Here is a 22,827-nt window from a genome sequence, read left to right on the forward strand (position 1 = left end):
ACTTCTTCAGACCATCTTATAGGACCAGGGCTGAGACAATGATCAATGGAAGGAGACTATACCTGCAGCATAAAGGACCATGGCTGTTTAATCATAAATAGCTCTTGCCCTTTATCCCAATTCTTCCCCTGTACGCTTCTGTCAGTGCCCAGAAGACAGGCTTTAGGGTCAGCGGGCCTCTGTCTCTTCTCCTTTTGCCTGTGTGTTCTCTTTGAATGATTCCTCTTTTGCTGCTTTTTCACCGTCTCTTAATGAGTTTCCTGGGGACTGGAGACCAACACTAGACTGTCAGGCCTGCCAAAGCCCTGGCGTAGTAATGAATCAGACAGATCTACAGAGAAAAAGTGATTGAAGGTTTGGGGGATGAGCCAGGTTAGACTCTCTTTGAATGGTCAACAAGCTTGAGTGTAGAGGTGAGCAGGTGACTCACTTTAAGAGGAGACAGACACAAAACTAATCAAGTTATTTGCTTATCACTGTAATGAGATAAGTGAGATAACTAACTTCTATAATAAAATATTTGTTTCAGCTCATTTTTTGAAGGGTTCAGGTCCTGGTTTTTGTAATTCTATTGCTCTGGGCCCTTTCTGAGGCAACACCTCATGGCAGGAGCATGTGGAAGAACAAAACTACTCATATTGTAAGTTCATGAGCCAAAGCAGAGAGGAAGTGTCAAGGTCCCACATCTCCCTCAATGACCTGCATTCATACCACTCTGGAGATCAAGCCTTTACTACATGATTGCTGTGGAAACATTACCCAAATTAAAAACATAGCAATAACCTACACTCTTCAGAGAACAGTTTTCTTTTTACTGAAAGGCTCGAGGACACTGCCCAAATGGCATTATTTTGATTCAATGTCAGGAATTATAATTGGCATCTGTGGTACTTGAAGGTTTCCAGCCTTGGGAATAGCAGGTGTTAGCCAGCCTTGATTCTAAGAGTTCTTTACAAGGCATTGCCAGAGCTTCCTTGCTTAGGGGGACTCCGGTTTTTGTCTTTTGATTTCGTGAGTCTACCACAAGTTCAATAGACTCTTAGTTCCCTACTATTGATTGGTTTGGCTCCCTCTTCCCCATAGAACAGTAACCCAGTGCCAAATACTTCCTTCATTTTAAGTATATTTAGAGGTTTTATGAATTAGGGCATAAAAAAACATCTTAAACTTGAGGTTTCTGCCTTTTACATGTCTCAAAGTATTTGGAATGATGTATTACTTGAAAATTTGGAAGAACTTATTAGTGATTTATTTTTGATATTATTAAAAGTTATTGGTCAAATTCAGCATCTTACATATTTTTGAATGAATATTAATAGTCTGTATTTTTACTTATCCATTACATTTCAAAGGCTTAATATATAGTAACCTATAGTATCACCAATTTTCTTATATATTTGCAGACACTCAAAATTCGTTTTGTACTCCTATCCATTTGTATTTCATTCACCCTTATTTTTCTTAGTGAATATTAGTTCTTAAAATCTTCCTTTCAGTTATCAACAAATTTGCAAATTATTAAGTAAGAAAAATCTGGAAGCTGAATAAACTCTGAAATATGATCAAAGAGCTATTTCAAATGTAAAGGTCAATTGTATTTATAACATGTGTTTGTAGGAAAAAAGTAAGAAAAGTTTATAGGAAAAAGTTATTATATGCATCTAAATAGCAACCTTTAAAAACTCATCTACAAGTCAATAAATATTGAATGCTTTTAATGAGCATTTACACGCATTTATAACGAGTATAAGTATCTTCACTTCAGTGATTCATTACATTTCCCTTATCAATATTTAAAAATATTTAATCTGCTTTCTTTGCCCAGTAATTCCTTGTGAGTCACCCCCAGCCATTGTCAATGGAGATATCTTTGCTTCTTCAGAAGATTTTAATTATGGAATAGTGGTTACCTATCGCTGCAAAACTGATGAGAGAGGAAAGAAGCTCTTTAACCTGGTGGGTGAGCCATCCTTACGCTGCACCAGCCATGATGGTGAAGTTGGAGTCTGGAGTGGACCTCCTCCTCAGTGCATTGACGTCAAGAAATGTACACCTCCTCATCTTGAAAATGCATTCGTGGCACCTGAAAACAGAAGCCTGTTTTCCTTAGGGGATATTGTGAAGATTGAATGTCAGCCTGGGTTTATGATGGAAGGGAATAGCAGCAGTGTGCAGTGTAGCAAGCTAAACAGATGGGAGCCAGAGTTACCAACCTGCTTCAAGGGTAAGTCTGACCAGGGCTTGGGGAGCCTGCGATGCTATGGGGTGTTGGAGGACCAGATACAAAGGTTGGTTCTGGAAGAGGACGTATGGTGAACAGGTTGGATGAATAGATTTTCTTGCGAGGGAATGTGAAATCAAGAAGGGACATGTTTTATGTGAGTGTTTGTGCACCCTTAGAAGAGCATCTACTCAAATTGAGAAGGAGCTAAATATGAACAAGGAATGTGATGTATCCTGGGAATTCTCATACACAGAATTTCTTTTCATGTCTTGCCATTTCCAGAGTGAACACTAGCGACTAGTGTATAATATTTACTAATATGTAATGAATGACCCATGGCTAGTCATATTAAATTCCTAAAATATGTGGGGTAGTTATCATTCCCTCCATATTGAGGCTTAGGGGTTAGATAATTTTCCAAGATGATATAGAGAACAAAGATTAAAATCCAAGTCTGCCCATCTGTCAGATTCTTGAATGAACAAAGGCTTTCCTGTAGATAATGGGTTGTAAAGATATTAGAAGCACAGAAAAAATTAAAGGAAAACAATGTTACCAAAGATCAGGGGCTACTGTTACTATAGGAATAGAGCTGACACAGTTGGCCCTACCTTGGTTGACACTGTCAACCTCTGTTATGGCTGACACAGCCAGAACCTGCCACGATTTCCGGTATAGAGCCAGTCCTTGCTGGTCATTAGTGTTGCTAAAATTTGATTGGCTGCTGCTCACTTGAGAGTCATTAAGGCTGCCTCATCTGATGCTGTTCCTGGATGTGTAAAGGTATCTATCACATCTCTTGTCCTTTAGATACATATCTTCCAGGTGGCAGAACTTAATTAGAGTCCCTAGAGGAGTGGTTTTCAATCTATGTGTTGGGATCACTTTGGCAAACTTCTATCTCCAAAAATATTTACATTATGATTCAATGACAGTAGCACAATTATAGTTATGAGGTAGCAACAAAAATAATTTTATAAATGAGGGTCACTACAACATGAGGAAGTATATTATAGGATCATGGCATTAGAAAGGTTGAGAACCACCTAGAGCAAAGAAGTTGTAGTTTTCATGTTTCTATCCATAACAATCAAAAGGCAATATATAGCATGAGACTGGGAATCAATAGAAATTTAATCAGTCTAGTCTTTAAATATCACAGTCAAGGAAAACACTTGAAAAATGAACCCTCAAAACAAGTATTATAACATCAAAAATACTTGGAAATCCTTAAGGAAGTCATTTATTCCAGATCAGTAGTCTTAAGTTCAGAGAGGAGAACTGAGTTGATAAGAAGTTTTGGAGTGTGTGTGTGTGTGTGTGTGTGTGTGTGTGTGTGTGTGTGTGTGTGTGTGTGTCCCCAGTTTTCATCTTAAAGTAACTGTGTTAAAACTCACAGGCATCCTCACTCCCTGAGTTCAAAACAATCGCTTAAAGAGAAGCTGGACCGAGGATTGTTAAAATACTGCATATAGAGTGCATACTTTCATTATGATAACTGGAGGTTCTTAAAACAGAGTTTGCTCAATGGCTACCTATTTATCTTCTGAATGGAATGAAGTGAATGACTGAACAGCACCAGCTGTGTAGTACAGCAAAGAGAGGTAGCTCTCTAGTAGTCCAGGCTGGGTTCTCAGTGAGACAGGATTTAAAGATCAGAGCAGAAACTGTTGTTAGCAACATTGTGCTTGCCCTTTGAGAAATATGTTAGAACATTTAGATTCTCCTTGTTGAATAACTTGTGAAACTTAAAGTTGGTGATGCACTTCTGGAAAGGTAGTACAGGCATCTAAAATAAACCATCAATCTTCAATTTTGTGTAGGATGAATAGAAACAGGAAGTGTAGCCGGGCAGTGGTGGCATACACCTTTATTCCCACTAGATCTCTGAGTTCAAAGCTAGGCTGGTGACCAGAACTAGTTCAGGATAGCCAAGGCTACACAAAGAAACCCTGTCTTGAACAACAAAACAAAACAAAAAAAGAAATTGGGAGTGTATAACCTTAGTGTACCTCTTAGGGAGAAAACAATAAACTCAAGATTTAGTTTATCAGTTGTAGTCACACTGTGCATTGTATTGTCACTTTTGGCAGAAAGGTTGTTTTATTTGTCATACATAAATAAAGCTGTTCTATTTTTCTTCTTTCTTTACCCACATATAGTTGTGATCCTCTTGGCATCTGCGATTCAATTTATCATTGAGGGAAATCTTTTTTCACACCGTGAAATTTTTTCCTCCCTTAATATGTCAGCCTGCCCTTAGAAATCCAGCATTAAGAGTATACCCCCAAAGATGATTTTTTTTTACCCAAGCAGAAACCACTCTAGCACTATGAGCCAGACTATATTCTCCATGGAGCTGTTTCTCTGCATGTCAGAGGTCTCTAGGCTGGCATCTGGCTTGACATATATGGCTTGTGTTTTTATTTTCCACACACTACTATTATTTCTGTTTGGTTCTTTTTCTCCAGTGAAACCTTGTGGTGCTTTCCTGGACCAGCTTCCTAATGGGCGTGTGCTGTTTCCACTAAATCTTCAACTTGGGGCCAAAGTGTCCTTTGTTTGTAATGAAGGGTGAGTGTAAGAAGACCTGATCTGCTGGACATTAAAATTAAGTCTGAGCTTGTCTGAAGTATGGGAAGGTTGGTACAGGGAAGAGAACTTCTGATATTGTATATAGGAAAGACTGGTGACTTGTAGAATCAATAAGAGGAGATATGAAGGGAAAACTATGACATTTATTAAATGACAATATCAAAAACTAGAATACCTACTGGTTTTGAATATAGAGGTAATGCACCAAGTAAAAAAATCATTTCTAAATAGAAAATAACTAGTAATTTTGAAATTATGTTATAAAAGCTTATACAAATAACAATGCATTTAGGATTGTTTTTTGGGGGGTTGTTTGTTTTTTGGTTTTTCAAGACAGGGTTTCTCTGTGGTTTTGGAGGCTATCTTAGAACTCACTCTATAAATTGTTTTAAGAAAAAAATTAATGCCTCATTAATGGAATTTATAAGAGAAACAAAAAATCAGGTGCAGACTTTTAAAGCCCAATCATGAATCATTGGATCACCAATGAACGATGGGCTCTGAAATGGGATTCTGTTGTCTGATGTTAATATTTTAGCTGAGGTCAGAAACATTGGTCACAGCAGACTTTATGAAACTTCCAGTCATGGACAACAAAGAACCTGCTCTACAGTGCTTCACAGAAATCTTGGGAGGCACCAGATACCAGGACCTAATAAGAGTTAGGAGGGTATAGGATTTAAACATCCTTTGAAAATTTTGGATGACTTCATACAAATGTTGGCTCCTCTCCTCTTTCCATTTCTGTCTCTAGTCCCAGTGCTTTAAAAGAAAAAGCAAAAAAAAAAAAAAACCACCAACAAAAAAACTCATAATTTGGGTCTGTTACAGGCCATAAGAAGTCTCCCGCTTCTCTGAATTACTGAGAAAAGTGTAACTTATTCCTTATTCTTCAGTAGCTCAGCATGCTGTTGTGAGCTTCCTAGACAACAATCACAGAAACTAAGAGACATAAGAACAATCTCTATTTCCTACCAGTTAGCTCAGCTTTCCCAGTGCCAGAGTTGGCAAGGTATTGCATTAGCAGTCTGTGTTTGCATTTGTGACAGTGAGCAGTGCTGGGTTCCTTTAGCGTGATCAGTGCTTCTGGGTAAGGGTCGAGGGTCTGGCTGAGCCCTGACTTCTTTAGTTTAAGCTGGAACTTTATATGACAAATCCCTTTGCTTTACAACTCTGTTTTACCCACCTTGTGGTTGTTAAGTGGCTCAGCATCTCCACATTCCTTGCACCTCCTGGTTCCATTTCCTCAAAATCCTCAGATGCTCTTTTGGCTAGATTTGGGAAATGAATATTATTTTGACCAAAACATTTTACAACCCACTACCATTTTCTTCCTTAGGTTTCAATTAAAAGGCAAATCTGCTAGTCATTGTATTCTGTCTGGAAGGGAAAGTATTTGGAATAGCGGTGTTCCTGTGTGTGAAAGTGAGTATATATAGTAGTACTTTAATCTAGTTGCTCTTCCTAACTTCTTGTATTTTAGTTCATACCACCTTTTCAGTATTTCTTCTATATTCTAGTCTGACTTATTAACAGAAGTTGATTACATTAATAAAATTTTGCTTTGAATCAAAGTGAGTATCTCCTTGCATTGGAACCTCTTTGATCAGCTTCATCATTCTGAATTCTGTGTGATGTGTGATATTTCCTGTGTGATTTGCTCTTAGGACAAGGAAGACTTCGCAAGCTTCTCTTCTCTCTCCTCTTTCTTGCTTCCTTATGTTGTTCTTTTATGTTCTGTCATTAACATGCAATCACTTATTCACATTTATTTGGTAATATGCCCGCATGTATATCTGTGCATCATGTGCGTGCCTTTTGCCAGAGATTCTGGAAGAGGGTATCAGATCCACTGGGACTGGAGTCACAGATGGTTATAAGCCACTGCAAGGGTGCTGGGAATCAAATCCAGGTCCTCTGGAAGAACAATCAGTGGTCTTAACCACTGAGCCGTTTCTCCAGTTCAAGTGTCTGAGTCTCTTACAGGCCATAGCCATGCCCTTCTTAAGTTGCCTGTTTCTCGGAATTACTTGGAAAAGCACGACTTCCTCTTTCTCTTTCGATCGTTTCCCTAAGCACACTTTCCTAACATTTTGGACTCAATTTGTCTGCAATTCCCCTCCTCACCACGAGGCTGCAAGGCTATCTTGTGGCTGACCTCCATGCTAGCTTAATGCAGACAGCATAGGCTTTTTGTGTTCACTCTTCCCTTGAGTCTCCATCCTTCTCCAAGCAGCTGCTGATATTTACAGCTTGCATGCTCTAGGTTTTTTTTGTTTTTTTCCCAAAATCTAAAAAAATTGTTTTCAAGCTTTAAAAAAAATAAATAAAACAACCAATTTTACTAAAATCTTTAGTAGCTAAAAATCTGCTTGAGTATCTTATGGGGCTTTTCATAACATACCGTGTGTGTGTGTGTGTGTGTGTGTGTGTGTGTGTGTGTGTGCGCGCGCGCGTGCGTACGTACGTACGCACGTACATACATACATACATACATACATACATATATTTGGTCTCCAGGAAACAGTTCCCGGAAGCAATATGACTAATGACTGTTCTACCACATGTGCTAGAACTCTTTGATGTCTCCAGTTTTTTTCTACTCATTGTAAAACTACTATAATAATGAGACTAATGGTTGGTATCAGTGAGTCAGTAAGGGAAGATCTTATTCCTTTATGGTACTTAGTGTACATGGAGTACATTTTAGAAATATGTCCTAAGAGTATCTGCTCCTTTGAGGGTGAAGACCTGTCAGCACTCTTCCCCACTCGTTCCCCTGGTCACTGGTAAAAGGCTGAAACAAGGGTGACCTCAGCTAAGACTCCTAGCAACAGTGGAAACTTAGCCTGAATTGACCATCTCCTGTGATCAGATTTCTGACTATCCCAGTTGTCACCAGAGAGCCTTTATCAAGTAACTGATGGAAACAGATGTAGAGATCCACGGCCAAACATTAGGTTAAGGGATCAAAGACATCACAAGAAAACCCACAGAAACAACTAACCTGGCTCAGGAATGCACAGGGTCTGGACCAACAACCAGGGAGCCTGTATGGGACCAAACCTAGGCCCTCTACAAATATGTGACAAATGTATAGCTTGGTCTACTGCAACTCCTAACAATAGGAGCAGGGGCTGTTCCTAATGTTTTAGCTTGACTCTTGGGAACCTATTCCTCAAACTGGATTGCTTTGCCCAGCTTTAATACAAGGAGGTGTATTTAGTCTTGCTGCAACATGATATGCCATGCTTTGTTGTTACCATGGGAGGCCTGGCCCTTTCTGAACAAAAATGGAGGAGGAGTGGATTGAGGAAGGAGGGCAGAGGAGAAATGGTGGGAGGGAATAGGAGGAGAGGAGGGAGGGGAAACTAGTTGAGATGTAAGATTAAAAAAAAAAAAGCGGCTTTGTTAGTCATTGTGTCTTAGCTGGAATGAAAAGCCTTTGGAACAGCAGTGTTCCTATGTGTGAATGTGAGTAGAAAGAATAGCTTAACGATGCAGCCTGGATTGCATTGCTGATTTTCTGGCCCAGTGTTTTTTCCCTCAGAATTACCTGTTGCCTGCATCTTTATTAAACTACTTATTTGTTTGAAGAATTTCAAGGGAAGCTGTAGATAGCGTGTGTTTGTGATTTATCAACATGTCATATGTTAATGTTGAATTTTGTGGATAATATGTAGGAAGAAACTAGATGACATAAAGGTACATGAAATTATACTTATTTGTTGTATTCATTGGGTTCATCATCAGGGGCTGATCTGTCTCTAAATTGTTGTGTTCTTTTATCTTCTCACTGATCTCTTTATTAGGGTTATTCTCTACTCTGGTGTTTACTGGCAAAGACTTCTCCTGTGTCAGGACTTTGTATGTATGGAAAGAGCAACTAATAGGTCAGAGTCATCCATATTTTCATCGAGTTAGTTTTCCAGTTGGGAAACAAATAATAAACAGCAATCAATATATATATATATATTTTTTTTTAATTACAGTACAACAGTACATTCGGGAGGCAGAGGCAGGCAGATCTCTGTGAGTTTGAGACCAGCCTGGTCTACAAGAGCTAGTCTCCAAAGCCACAGAGAAACCCTGTCTCGAACCCCCCCAAAATAAATAAATAAATAAAAATTACAGTGTATAAGTAGCATGATAAATAATGATGTGTAATAAAGAAAATAAGACAAATTTATATAAGAGCTTATTATGGTGCAGGGAATGGGGGTAGTAAGTCATTCTTTAACATGATAGAGGACCCTTCATTTCCAAACCATTTGCTTACAAAAAACACCAAGGATTCAGAACTTTATAAATAGATTAAAGTACTTGTTTTCTTTATAAAATATTACTGGTTTATCTAACTTATAGTTCCTAAAGCAAAGGAAGACAGTTTTTAAAATTATACTTTCCTTTCAATTATAAAATGTTCAAGTAAGATTTATTAAAATACATTGCTAGTTATCTATTTGTATGTTTTATGGTGAAAGTTTATAGGACTCTTCTTCAGACCACAAGAAACTGAGGTATTGAACCAATGCAGAGGCACATAAGACTGACAGTAAATATATTTCAACTGGGAATTACTGTAGTGAGATAAAATTTGTTTTTGAAACAAGGTCTCATGCTCTGGAACCATCTAATCTGGCATAAAAACATCTCTGTAGTTATCTGATGACGCTTTTGTATATTTGATTGGTACTGATAATGGTCTTGAATCACCAAAAAACATTTATTTTGCTAAAGACAATAGTGCATGCTTCAGACAGGATTCCCTAGAACTTAGTGTCTGTGTGACCAAAGCTTCACCTGTCCTCAAACTTGTTGTAAACAAGACTCTTACTATCCCTAGTATAAAGTAGACAATTGAATAGTTGCTTTAAAACAAACAAACAAACAAAAAAAACCAGAAACCTATTTCCAAATCCATTTAAAAATTAGCTTCTTAGGTGATCTAGGCTTTTAGAATAAACTCTAGGTTAGCTCAGTTCCATCTTAGCAAAAACATTACAGATCAAAAAGTACTAATGTTCCGCTCGCATATTAGTTATTTGGTTGAAATTAATAGAGCTTAAAGTTTTTGTCTCTTTCTAGGAATTGTTTGTTCTTAATCTTCTCCAGTTGTCATCAATGGGAAGCATAGAGTCACTGTTCCAACCTCCCTCCGTCCCTCCCTCCCTCTGTCTGTCTCTCTCTTTCTTTCTTTTCTCTCTTTCTTTCTTTCTCTCTTTCTCTCTCTCTCTTTCTTTCTTTCTTTCTTTCTTTCTTTCTTTCTTAACACTATTACTACAATTCATTTTGTCTCAACCAGTAAAGCGCACTTTACACCAGTGCCTTTCCATTTGTCATAGTAGCAAAAATCACCTGGAATGTTGCTAAAAAAGATATCCCTTAGCTTCATTCCAGGACTCAGATTCTGTTTTGAGAAAGGTCAGAGGACTACTTTTAACAAATAATCAAAATACTCTAATATAGGAATACCACACTTGCAGAAATGTCACTTTTCCATGTTGACACCTATAGAGAGAAACCTATTTTAGGCAATTCTTGGACAATTGAAGCAGAAAAGGCTTTCCTTGAAGTTGAAGAAGATATTTATGACTGGAAAGAAAAAGAAAGCAATTCCAAGGATGAGTTAAATGAAATAAAAGAAATTAAATAGAAAGATGGTATTTAAAATTAGAATGGCAAGTAACCCACTTCCTTGTTCTTACATATAAAAACAGGCCAGAAGTATTCACTTACTCCAGAGCAAAAATATCAATATATGTTCTCTACTTAGAAACTTAACGTGAAATTGGTATTTTCTTTAGGTTTGGCTTCCATGGATCCAGGGCCAAAACATGGTTGTCCCAACTTTTGATGTTTCTAAAATTTCCAGCTGTGGAGTTGATAATCAAGTGTCCCACATTCTCTTACTGTACACAAAAAATGAAAGTCAGAAAAATTTAAAGTATAAGAAGTTTGGAGGGGTGACAATAATCCTTTATTGAAAATATGTTTTGTAGAAGGCAAAGTTTGGGGTTGCAGATGTTTCTATAATAGAAACAACAAAATAATAATTTTCTTGTGATTTTTCTAATTGCAGAAGTGAAGTGTGTCCTTCTACAGAGTGAAATCCAGAAGGAGTTGAAAGAGAAAGACTATTACTATAGAAGTAATGTTACCTTGGAATGTCAGGATGGTTATACTCTGGAAGGCAATTCTCAGAGCATGTGCCAGTCAAATGCCAGCTGGGGTCCTCCTCTTGGCAAATGCGTACCTAGTAAGTACAAAATGTAGGGTTGGAGCCCCTTCCCAGCGTGGTCACTGACTACCCAGTCGTCTGTCTGTTCTGGTGCCCACTGTGATGGGTGTTACTATTTGTAGTGCCAAGAGAACTGAGAATGTGCTCTCTCAAAATACAACAAGTTAAGACGTTAGTAAAATCACTTGAAGTATGACTACAGGAATAGAAGAAGCACATATACACAGAGAGACAACATACCCACACAGAAAACCCATAAAGCCACACATTGGAAACCATAATATATAAGCAAAAGACCAGTAAGGTTTTTAAAACTTGCCCATACAAAGCAATATGTGACATTTTTCCCCCCCAGTACCACTGAGTTTATTTTGAGTTGGCCATCTACTGTTAGGCATGGGGCCTGCCCTTCAGTGTGATTTGTATACCCAGTGAGACTCCACAAGAAAAAATATAATTTGTCATTTGCAAGCTGTTGTCAATTAGAGATGTCTTCTTGGTTAGTGATAGATCATATCCATTTACCCCTCAGTGCTGGGATCCCATTTGTCTTGAACCTATGCAGACCCTATACATTCTACCACAGTCTCTGTGTGTTCGTATGTGCATCAGTCCTGTTATGTCTGGAAGGCATTGTTTCCTCTTCCATCTCCACTGGCTCTTAAAATATTTCCACCTCATCTTCTGCACAAACAGTACATTTGATCTTTAGCACAAACAACAAGGAAGGAAGCCAACGTTTTATAAAAATTGTTCATGTTTTGAACCTGTTGACCGGTTTGAAATGTGAGGTTCTGAAGAGATAGAAAGTACATACAAAATAGAATAAAAGGTTACTAGTGTTATCATAGCCGGGCGGTGGTGGCGCACACCTTTAATTCCAGCACTCGGGAGGCAGAGGCAGGCAGATCTCTGTGAGTTTGAGGCCGGGCTGGACTGACAGCCTCCAAAACAATACAGAGAAACCCTGTCTTGTAAAACCAAAAAACAAAACAAAACAAAAAAAATAGTGTTATCATAAAATACTATATTGGTAGTTGTGGTGTGGTAGTGGAAATAATTGTAAAAGTTGATATTGAACATTTAGTACTGATGTTCAAAGGCTAGTGATAGGCATAAGATAGGTAGGTGGTAGATGATAGGTAGGTAGGTGGATGGATGGATAGATAGATAGATAGATAGATAGATAGATAGATAGATAGATATTCTTATTAAATGCTCGTAACAACCATGAGGTTATATTCTTAGGACACCACTTTTACAGATAGGGAAACTGAGACATAAAGGGCTTAGGTAACTTGCCCAAAACCACAAAAATAATGTAGCCTGGGTACAGTCAGTCACTCCACATATCAATAGAGACTGTGTGCTATAACAAATGAACAAATGTCCAAAATAAATAATTGTCAAGAGGAATGATTTCTAGTATTATAGTTAAAAGGACAGCTATTAGGTAAAGGTACCACACATCAGCTTTGTGGGGAAAGGTATATTTTGGCTTACACTTCCACATTGTAGTCCATTATCAAAGGAAATCAGGACAGGATCTCAAACAGGTCTAGAACCTGTAAGTAGGAGCTGATGCAGAGCCCATGGAAGAATGCTGCTTACTGGCTCTCTCACTCTGTTTTCTTATTGAACCCAGGACCACCAACCCAGTCATGGCACCATGCATAATGAGTTGGTCCCTCCTCCATCAGTAACTTAAGAAAATGCCCTACAGACTGGTCTACAGCCTGATATTATGGAGGCCTTCTCTTAATTGAGATTCTCTCTTTGCAGATAACTTGATAACTTGTGTCAAGCTGACATAAAACTATCCAGCACAGAGGTGAAGACAAAAGGGTTCAAATATCTACCAATTTGAAGGTTCTTGAAGTCAGATTTTTAGGGTAAACTCCTCATGGATTGTGCTGTATCATTGTGAACATTTTTTTCTCTGGATTGAGATCTAGACTAAAGCAGCCTCCTTTGAACTCTTACTCCTCTTCATATCATCTGGTCTCAAACCTTGAAATCTTACTTCTTTGAGGGGGAAAGAGGCAAATGAGTGTTTGTCCCTATGACTTAGAAACGATTGCCCAAGATACCAGTCATTGGTTGTAGAGATGCAACAGCCTTGGAACAGCTCACTATGGTTAATTTTGAGAGCAATTAAAATAAGAACAGTTATCTCATCTTTGAGTACCAGTACTGAAGGATGAGTGTGTTGGTACTCTCAGGTCTACCACATCACCAACTCAGTGACCTGTTAGTGAGGTCACAGCTACATCTTCCTTAGGCAATGGCTAACCTTGCTACAACCCATGCAAGCATGGTGTTGCTTTCAAGACACCTTCAGAGAAGACGTGAAAACTCAGAGAAATCTTCATTGGAAGTCTCAGTGAGGCTCAAAGTGTGACATGTAAGGCATATTCTGAAGTCCATTCTCATGCCCCAAGATTCCTCTCATTGGAGCAAAATAACATGGCCCTGGAACAGAAGCAGCAAGTGCAGAAAATATCTTAGAATACAGGAATTGGAAATAGCTATAAATATTATTTTTACTCTGGTATATAAATATATAGAAACTTTAAATTCATTAGAATGAAAAAAAGCATAAGAAAATAACAAGGTAAATTTCCCCCATTTTATTAACAGTAAAAAGGGTTTTAGGCAAATGGTATTTAACACACAAGAATGTAATAATATTGTTGTGTAATGAAAGTACTATTCTGTATTTGGAAAAAACTTTACAAAAAAAGTGATGCAATGTGTAAAGAGACCTGTATAAGCTAATGAGGTAATGTAAAGTATGAAAATACACATTTTCTTAACAGTTTAAAGGCAAAAACTTAAAGCATATTAAATACGTAAGTCACCGGGGACTGGAGAAATGGCTCAGTGGTTAAGAGCACTGGCTGTTCTTCTAGAAGACCCAGGTTCAATTCCCAGCACCGGAATGGCAGCTAACAACTGTCTCTAATTCCAAGATCTGACACCTTCAAACAGAATACAATACATGCAGGCAAAATGCCAATACAGAGTAAATAAATGTAAGTCACTGAACAGTGATATGTCTGTAGGATAGGTTGTATTTGCTGCTTCTATGGTAATTTGCACTCCTAGCTCACTTGTGAAGCCTTTATTTGTATAGGGAAATTATGCAATGAAAATGTGCTAAAACCTTTTTGAGTGATATTTTCTTTTGTATTACTTTATAAATTTTCTTCTGCAGTGATATTATTTTTCAGTGAGTGAAAATGATAAAATGAGGTTGTAAGAGTGACACCAGAGGCTTTTTATATTAGAAAAACAATAACTGACTCCCAGATTAAAATCAGAATAAACCATACTAGCCAAAGCAGTTATGTGGCAACAATATGTGCCAGTAACATTTCTGTGGTTTTGTTTCTCTTTCAGGCTCAAACAGTGGTCTCATAACTGGTAAGTCCTGTGATGGGTTTGCTTAAACAATAAGTATCTACTTTTAATAAGTGATATGTAAAAAGAAGTCAAAATATTTTCTAAGTTTAATTAAAATTAATGTAAGTTTAGGGCAGCAGTTCATTTTCACATGGGGTCACCTAAGACAATCAGAAAGCACAGATATTTACATCCTGATTCATAACAATAGCAAAATTACAATTAAATGCAGTAGCCATGAAAATAATTTTATGGTTGGGGTCACCACACGAGGAACTGTATCAAGTGGGTCACAGCATTAGGAAGGCTAAGAACTGCTGGTTTTGGGTGTCATGAGATTTGTATCCTCATTCACATTGAGGAAACTCATCTTTGAATCATTTGAGTGAGTAAACATTTTTCACTGTCAGCAATTCTTTATTTTAACATTTCAGGGGAGACAACTTCCTCTTTGTTTTGTACCCAGAAATATGTTTCTGGGTAGTCATCCTGATAATTGGTACTGTTAAAGTCCTAAGACCATCCTGTGAGTGAATCTTGTGTCTGGAAATAGAAGGATATTGTCTTTACCTTTGTTTCTGTTACTGTGATAAAAGCAACTTAGAGGGGAAAGAAGATCTTGTTTTTTGCTAATAATTCCAGGGTCTCGTCCATCGTTATGTGGAAGTCAGGTTGCAGGGACTTGAAGCAGCTGTTCACATCCACAGTCAGGAGCCTTTCTTCACGCTCATAAAGTTCATGATCCCTTGCCTGAGAATGATATCCCCTACATATGTGTGTGCAAGGCTGAGGTGGTACCTTAATACGTGTAATTAAGACACCTCCCGCAGACATGCACGTAGGCCAGCCATAGACAGATGATTCCTCACTGAGACACTCTTCTCAAGTGACTCTAAACTGTGTCAAGTTGACCATTTAACCAGCACAAATAGATTTGTACAGAGTTTGATACCAAGGGGATTTCTGTTGCATAGAATGGCCTGTTTCATGCCTTCCGTCAAAGACTTGGCTAAACTATGTATGCTGAGCCAAGCAGCATGATTGCTGTGAAGGACTGTGCTGTTGGGAAGAAGCTATAGAATGCTCTGGTCACCCGATAACTATAGTACTGTGGTTGTAAGTCTGATGTTCTACATTAAAACCAGAGATGAGCAGAACCTACATGGAAAAGAATCATTGGTAACCAATATTAGGACAGAGTCTAAAACTTCTGTATTGTGTTTTTAATTTGATTATTTTGTTTTCTTGTTCAGGCATTGTCTTTGGGATGATCTTCGCTATTTTATTCACCGTTGCTCTCTTTTGGCTGATTCAGAAGTATAAAAAACGGTGAGCATAGTCACATTCTCAAAAAAACAAACAAAAAAAAACTGTCACAGGGAGCTGTGGTCTGTACCAGTGCCCTAACATTTTGCTGGATTAGACAGGATAGCCATGAGTTTGAGGCCTGTCTGAGCCACAGAATAATACCTTGGCTCTAACAAACAAAACAGAACTAACTTGGGAAGGTGAGTTGGTGGCAAGGGCACTTATATGGCAAGTATGACCACCAAAGTTTGGATCTCGGCACCCATGTAAGTGCCAGGTGGACATGGTAGCCCTTGCATAATTCCAGTACTCAGAAAGTGGAGACAGTGGGTCTCCTGAACAAGTTCACTAGACATACCTGCCATATAAGTTGGCTCTGGGTTTTAGTGACCTTGTCTCAGTGGAAAAATCCAGAAAGCAATAGAGGAAGACGACTCCTGACATACCACATACATACACCCTCACATATGCAAATAGGTATATGCAGAAAGGGGAAGGTAGAAAAAGACAGAATATGAAGGAAAAATTTGAATCTGTAAATTGTATGTTCCTTCTCTTGGAAGGCAAAGCAAATTAAAAGAAAGCAATAGAACATACCTCCATAAAGACAGATGTGATAATTTTCAGGAATGTAGCCTTGGTTGCACGAAATAGTATGTTTACATCAAAAGAAATATATATGATTACAGTCATTGTAAATTTGTGTGTATGTATGCATGTACACACACACACGCACGCATGCACGCACGCACACACGTATGCACGCACTCTAACAACAAACACTATAGTGGTAGTGAGCGGATAACTTGTTGAAGTCAGGACCCAAGATCAAACTCAGATCATCAGGCTTGGCAGCAAGCTCCTTTACTCACTGAGCCATAATGCCAGCCTACCAGCACTTAAAAAAAAATTAGGTAAAAAGAAACAACCTCTTAAGAAGAAATTGAAGAAAGAGAAAACAGGCAGAAGGAGTTTCTTAAAAGTATTAAAGATTCTTAAAGGTATGAAGCTGCTGACATTATGGCGGGCATGCAGCAGATGCTGACCTGTAAACATAGACTGATCACAGCACCAGAAGCTGAATGGGGTATCCTATAGCACACACATAATAGACTACCAATGTAGAAGTACTTAAACTTGGCTGCTCCTGACCCACAGGGTGCTTGAAATATTTACTGAATGAATAAACTTGTCAGCCATTACTAAGAGTGTTGAAAAAGAAACTTTGTTGCTGTAACTACCTACCAAATGAGAATGCATTGTAACTAGTCCTAACAGCTCATGTCTATTGTTCCAATGAGTCAACCATCTCAGTCTAGAAAGATACAAATCTGGGTAGTTTAGAAAATAAGCATTGATTTTTTTCACAGTTCTGGAAGCTGGAGAGCCTATTTGCTACCTAGTGAGTAGCTTCCCAATTAATAAATTGCAGTCCTCTTACTTGTCCCCACACAGAAGAAAAAAGGTAGGAAAACTATAAACTCTCACAAGGGCACCAATCTTCACCCTAGGGGTTTCACCCTCAAGAATCAATTACTTCTCAAAGGCTTACCTCATACTGTCACATTGGGGTTTGGGATTTCAACCTGTCATTTTGGGAGTAACCTGTCCATTGTAGTATATCAGATTTGGCAACATTTGTCACACCGATGATTTCACATGATGCATTAATCCCCAACTTTCCCAGATTCAGAATATCTGCTTGTATAATTCCATTCCTGACTCCAATTGAGGAATTCTTCCTTTATTTCAGCTTAGTTTTTTTTTTAGAAAAGCAAAAACAAAAGCATTGCCTTACAAATTATAGTGATACTCGAGGGATTTTGAAAAGCTCCTATCTTCCCACTCTATTATTTGCTAGGTTCCATGCAATTCTACTCCCTCCTTCGCAGATCATCAGCTGCTTGTGAGTGGGAAATACCTATATGCGCACACAATTATTATTTTATTTATTCTTTCGTAAAATACACCCCAACTGCAGTCTCCCCTCCCTCCATTTCTCCCATTTCCCACCCCTCACCTCCTGTCTCCCCCAGACCCATTACTCCTCTGTTTCCCTTCAGAAAAGAGCAGGCTTCCTAATGATAATTAACCAAACACAGCATAGCAAGATGCAACAAAGCTAGGTTCAAACCTTCATATCATGGCTGCACAAGGAAACCCAGTAGGAGGAAAAGGTCCTGAGAGCAGACAAAGGAGTCAGAGATACCCCTCCCCCACTGTTAGAAGTGTCACTGTGTGGATATACCACATTTTCTTTATCCATTCTTTGTTTGAGGGATGTCTAGGTTGTTTCCAGTTTCTAGCTTTTTTAAATAATGAACATAGTCAAGCAAATGTCCTTGTGGTAGGGTGGAGCATCTTTTTGGTATGTGCTCAAGAGTGGTATACCTGGGTCCTAAGGTAGGTTGATTCCCAATTTTCTGGGGAACAGCCATTTTGATTCCCATAATGGCTGTACAAGTTTGCACTCCCACCAATTACAGAGGAGTGTTCCCCTTGCTCCATATCCTCGCCAGTATTAGCTGTCACTTGTGGTTTTGAACATTTCTTAAGTGTTTCTTAGCCGTTTGAGATTCTTCTATTGAGAATTCTCTGTTTAGGTCTGTACTCCATTTGCTAATTGGATTGTTTGGGTTTTTTTGGTGGGGGGTGGGATCTAGTATCTATAGTTCTTTATATATTTTAGATATTAGCGCTCTATCAAATGTCGAGTTGGTAAAAAAAAACTTTTTCGCCAACTTTGTCCTATTGATAGTGTTCTTTCCCTTACAGAAGCTTTTCAGTCTCATGAGGTCCCATTTATTAATTGTTGATCTTAGTGCCTGTGCCCTAAGTGTTCTGTTCAAGAATTTGTCTCTTGTGCCAATGTGTTCAAGGCTGTTCCCTACTTTCTCTTCTGTCAGATTCAGTGTGTCTGATTTAGTGTTGAGGCCTTCAATTCACTTGGACTTGAGTTTTGAGCAGGGTGATAAAAACGGATCTATTTGCATTCTTCTGCCTACATACATCCAGTTAGACCCGCACCATTTATTGAAGATGCTTTCTTTTTTCCATTGTGTATTTCTAGCTTGTTTATCAAAAATCAGGTGTCTGTAGGTGTGTGGGCTTTGATTTGATTCTTTTGATCAACTTGTCTGTTTTTATGCCAATGTTGTGCAGTTTTTATTACTATATCTCTGTAGTACAACTTGAAATCAGGGACCGTGATACCTCCAGAAGTTCTTTTATTGTACAGGATTGTTTTAGCTACCTGAGGATTTTTGTTTTGTTTTTTTTTTCATATAAAATTAAGCATTGTTTTTCAAGGTCTGTTAGGAATTATGTTGGAATTTTTATGGACTTGCCTTAAATCTGTAGATTGTTTTTGGCAGGATGGACGTTTTTATATTGCTAATTCTAACAATCCATAAACATGGGAGATCTTTCCATCTTCTGATTTCTTCTCCAGTTTCTTTCTTCATAGACTTTAAGTTTTTGTCATACATGTCTTTCACTTGCTTGGTTAGGGTTACCCCAAGATATTTTACGTTGTTTGTGGCTATTGTGAAAGATGTTGTTTCCATTATTTCTTCTCTCTCTTTCTCTCTCTCTCTCTCTCCCCCCCTCTCTATTTATTTATTATTTACTTATTTATTTTGAGACAGGGCTTTAGTGAATATTTTTCATCTATGTTCATAAGGGAAATACATCTGTAATTTGTTGAATCTTTGTGTGATTTGGGTATCAGAGCAACTGTGGCCTCATAAAATGAATTTGGCTATGTTTCTTTTGTTCCTATTTTGTGGAGTGATTTGAGGAGTATTGACATTAACTCTTCTTTGAAAGGCTGGTAGGATGGTAGGAGTATATGCTAAAACTGTACGGTCCTGGACTTTTTTTTTTTTTTTTTGCTTAGGAAACTTTTAATGACTACTTCTGTTTCCTTAGGGGTTATAAAGGTATTTAAGTTGTTTATCTGATCTTGGTTCAACTTTAATAAGTGTTGTCTATCAGAAACATCTGTTTCTTTTATATTTTCAAGTTTTGTGAGTACAGGCTTTTAAAGTATGACTTCTTTGGATTTTTTCTGTTGTTGTGTTCCTCTTTTTCTTTCTGATTTTGTTAATTTGTATAGTCTCTCTGCCTTTTAATTAGTTTGGATAAAGGTTTGTCTGTCTTGTTGATTTTTCTCAAAGAACCAACTCTTTGTTTCATTGATTCTTTGTATTGTTCTCTTTGTTTCTATTTTATTGATTTCAGCCCTCAGTTTATTTCCTGCCCTCTACTCCTCTTGGGGTGGGGAGGGGAGGTTCTTGTTTTCTTATAGAGCTTTCAGGTGTGCTGCTAAGTTGCTAGTGTGAGATCTCTCCATTTTTTTTTTAATGTAGGCAATTAGTGCTATGAACTTTCCTTTTAGCACCACTGTCATTGTGTCCCATAAGTTTGGTTATGTAGTAGATTATTTTTCATTGAATTTTTAGAAGTCTTTAATTTCTTTCTATCATGACCCATAGTCATTGTTCCATTTCCATGAGTTTGTAGGCTGCTGTTATTGAAGTCAGCTTTAATCCATGATGGTGTGATCGGATGCAGGGAGTTATTTCAGTTTTCTTGTCTCTATAGAGGTCCATTTGCTTGTAAAATCTTTTTTCAACCCTTTACTCTGAGGTAATGTCTATCTTTGATGCTGAAATGTGTTTCTTGTATGCAGCATAAGGTTGGCTCCTGTTTTTACATCCATTCTGTTAGTCTCTATTTATCAGGGAATTGAGTCCACTGATATTGAGTGATCTCAGTGGTCAGAGATTGTTAATTCTTGTTATTTTGGTGGTGGGTTTTTTTTTTTTTTTTTTTTTTTTTTTTTGGTTTTTACGAGACAGGGTTTCTCTGTATTGTTTTGGAGGCTATCGGTCCAGCCCGGCTTCGAACTCACAGAGATCCGCCTGCCTCAGCCTCCCGAGTGCTGGGATTAAAGGCGTGCGCCACCACCGCCCGGCTTGGTGGTTGTTGTTGGTGGGATCTGTGTGTGTGTGTGTGTGTGTGTGTGTGTGTGTGTGTGTGTGTGTGTGTGTGTGTTTGCTTCCCTTTTAGTTTTGCTGGCATGAGATATTTATTTCCTGTGTTTTCATGATGTAGTTATCCTCCTTGGGTTGGAGTTTTTCCTTCTGGTATCTTCTGTAGGGTTAGAATTTGGGTGGCTATTGTTTAAATTTGACTTTATCATGGAATAATTCGTTTTCTCTATCTATGGTGATTGCAAGTTTGTTGTATATAGTAGTCTGAGTTGGCATCTGTGGTCTTAGTCTTCAGGACATCTATCCAGGTTCTTCTGACTTTGAGAATCTCAATAGAGAAGTCAGGTGTAATTCCAATAGGTTTGCCTTTATATATTACTTGCCCTTTTTTCTTTGCAGCTTTTAATAATCTTCTTTGTTCTGTATGCTTAGTGTTTTGACTATTATGTGGCAAGAGAATTTTTTTTCTTCTCCAATCTATTTGTGTTCTGTAAGCTTCTTGTACCTTTGTAGGCATGTTCTTCTTTAGGTTAGGAAATCTTTCTTCTATGATTTTGCTGAAAATATTTTCTTGGCCTTTGAGCTGGGATTCTACTCCTTCTATTCCTATTAATCTTAGGTTTGGTCTTTTCATAGTGTGCCAGATTTCCTGGATGTTTTGTGTCAGGAATTTTTTAGATTTAATATTTTCTTTGACTGATGTATTTATTTCTTTTATCAAATTTTCAGTGCCTGAGATTCCTTCCCAGTCTCTTATATTCTGTTGTTGATGCTTGTGTCTGTAGGCCCTGTTCCCTTATCTAGATGCTTTTATTTCCAGAATCCTGTTGGTTTGTGTCTTTATTGTTTCTATTTTCATTTTCAGGGGTTGAACAGTTTTACTCATTTCATTCAACTGATTTTTCTAGCTTTCTTTAATGGATTTATTCATTTTCTCCAAGTTTTTGTTTGTCTCTTCCTCAATTTCTTTAAGAGAATTTTTCCTTTCTCCCTTAATACTGTTTATATTTCTCCATTCAGAGCTGTTGACCTTGTTCTCTTGTTGTTTTTAACCATGCCCAGGTCTATACAAACCAGCCTCCACTGATGCCAAGTGTTGACTTCTGTAAGCAGCCTTCCTGTTGAATCAAGAGAAAATATTGACAACTTCCTTGATATTATATTTAAAGTAACAAAACTCTTAGAGCCGTTATCTATAAAAGTACTTTCCTATGTTTGTATTACCACTAATATCCAATCAGATCAGAGGGCTTTTTTTTTTTTTTTTTTTTGGTTTTTCGAGACAGGGTTTCTCTGTGGCTTTTGGAGGCTGTCCTGGAACTCGCTTGATAGTCCAGGCTGGTCTCGAACTCACAGAGATCCTCCTGCCTCTGCCTCCCGAGTGCTGGGATTAAAGGCGTGTGCCACCAACGCCCGGCGATCAGAGGGCTTTCTTTAACCAGGTCCTACCTCACCCACATGTGCCATTCATCACTTATGCACACGTTCCAACATGGCTTGTCTCACTACTATATCACCACCCTTCACTCTTCTTTATCTTCAGTCTCACACTGACCTTCCATGTGGTAGAGAAACTGGCCTGTGACTCATGGTCCCTTTGTGTCTTACGTGCTTCTGTCAATCTAAGAGGGTAAAGAGAAGTTGAGTGGTGAGGAGTAGTGGTAAGTGAGTTAGCTGTGTTTTTCATTCTTAACTCTAATACCAACTCACAAATAAACCATCATGTACATATTTGTTACTTATGTTATGTAACATACTTGCTACATAAGCCCAGAAGACATGATGTAGAATTTCTGATGAAAATATGGGGCTTACAGTCAGACCTGAATGCATTGTCAGTCACCAGCTATGAATCTCTGTGCAAAGCACTGACCATCAGGCTTCATCTTCTTTGCCTATGAGATGATAGCTCCTATCTTACTGAACACAGTACTATACTTATTATAATGAATGCCAGAAAATGTTAGCTATTATTTATATAGTTGCTGATTTTAAAAGTAATTAAATATTTTTGTTTTCGGTAAGTTACTACATCTAGTCATCCCTCATAATCTGAA

At 38.0% G+C, this 22,827-nt stretch overlaps 1 protein-coding gene across 5 annotated transcripts in view; it reads left to right on the forward strand.

Annotated features, from left to right (window-relative positions):
• The window catches only part of Cr1l (complement C3b/C4b receptor 1 like), a 42,097-nt gene that overhangs the window by 15,749 nt on the left and 3,521 nt on the right, over nucleotides 1-22,827 (forward strand). For 3 of the 5 annotated variants that reach the window (XM_021234578.2, XM_040736982.1, XM_040736984.1), the window contains exons 5-10: nucleotides 1,826-2,224; nucleotides 4,696-4,798; nucleotides 6,159-6,244; nucleotides 10,902-11,078; nucleotides 14,463-14,486; nucleotides 15,719-15,794. In XM_021234578.2, the coding sequence (XP_021090237.2) occupies nucleotides 1,826-2,224; nucleotides 4,696-4,798; nucleotides 6,159-6,244; nucleotides 10,902-11,078; nucleotides 14,463-14,486; nucleotides 15,719-15,794 (865 nt within the window). Of the gene's footprint in view, nucleotides 1-1,825; nucleotides 2,225-4,695; nucleotides 4,799-6,158; nucleotides 6,245-10,901; nucleotides 11,079-14,462; nucleotides 14,487-15,718; nucleotides 15,795-21,832; nucleotides 22,006-22,313; nucleotides 22,432-22,827 lie in introns of those variants that run through there. The other 2 variants (XM_040736983.1, XM_040736985.1) reach the window with 2 other exon arrangements.

The sequence above is a fragment of the Mesocricetus auratus genome, unplaced genomic scaffold (genome assembly GCF_017639785.1).
Source record: "Mesocricetus auratus isolate SY011 unplaced genomic scaffold, BCM_Maur_2.0 Super-Scaffold_100676, whole genome shotgun sequence".
Lineage (NCBI taxonomy): Eukaryota > Metazoa > Chordata > Mammalia > Rodentia > Cricetidae > Mesocricetus > Mesocricetus auratus.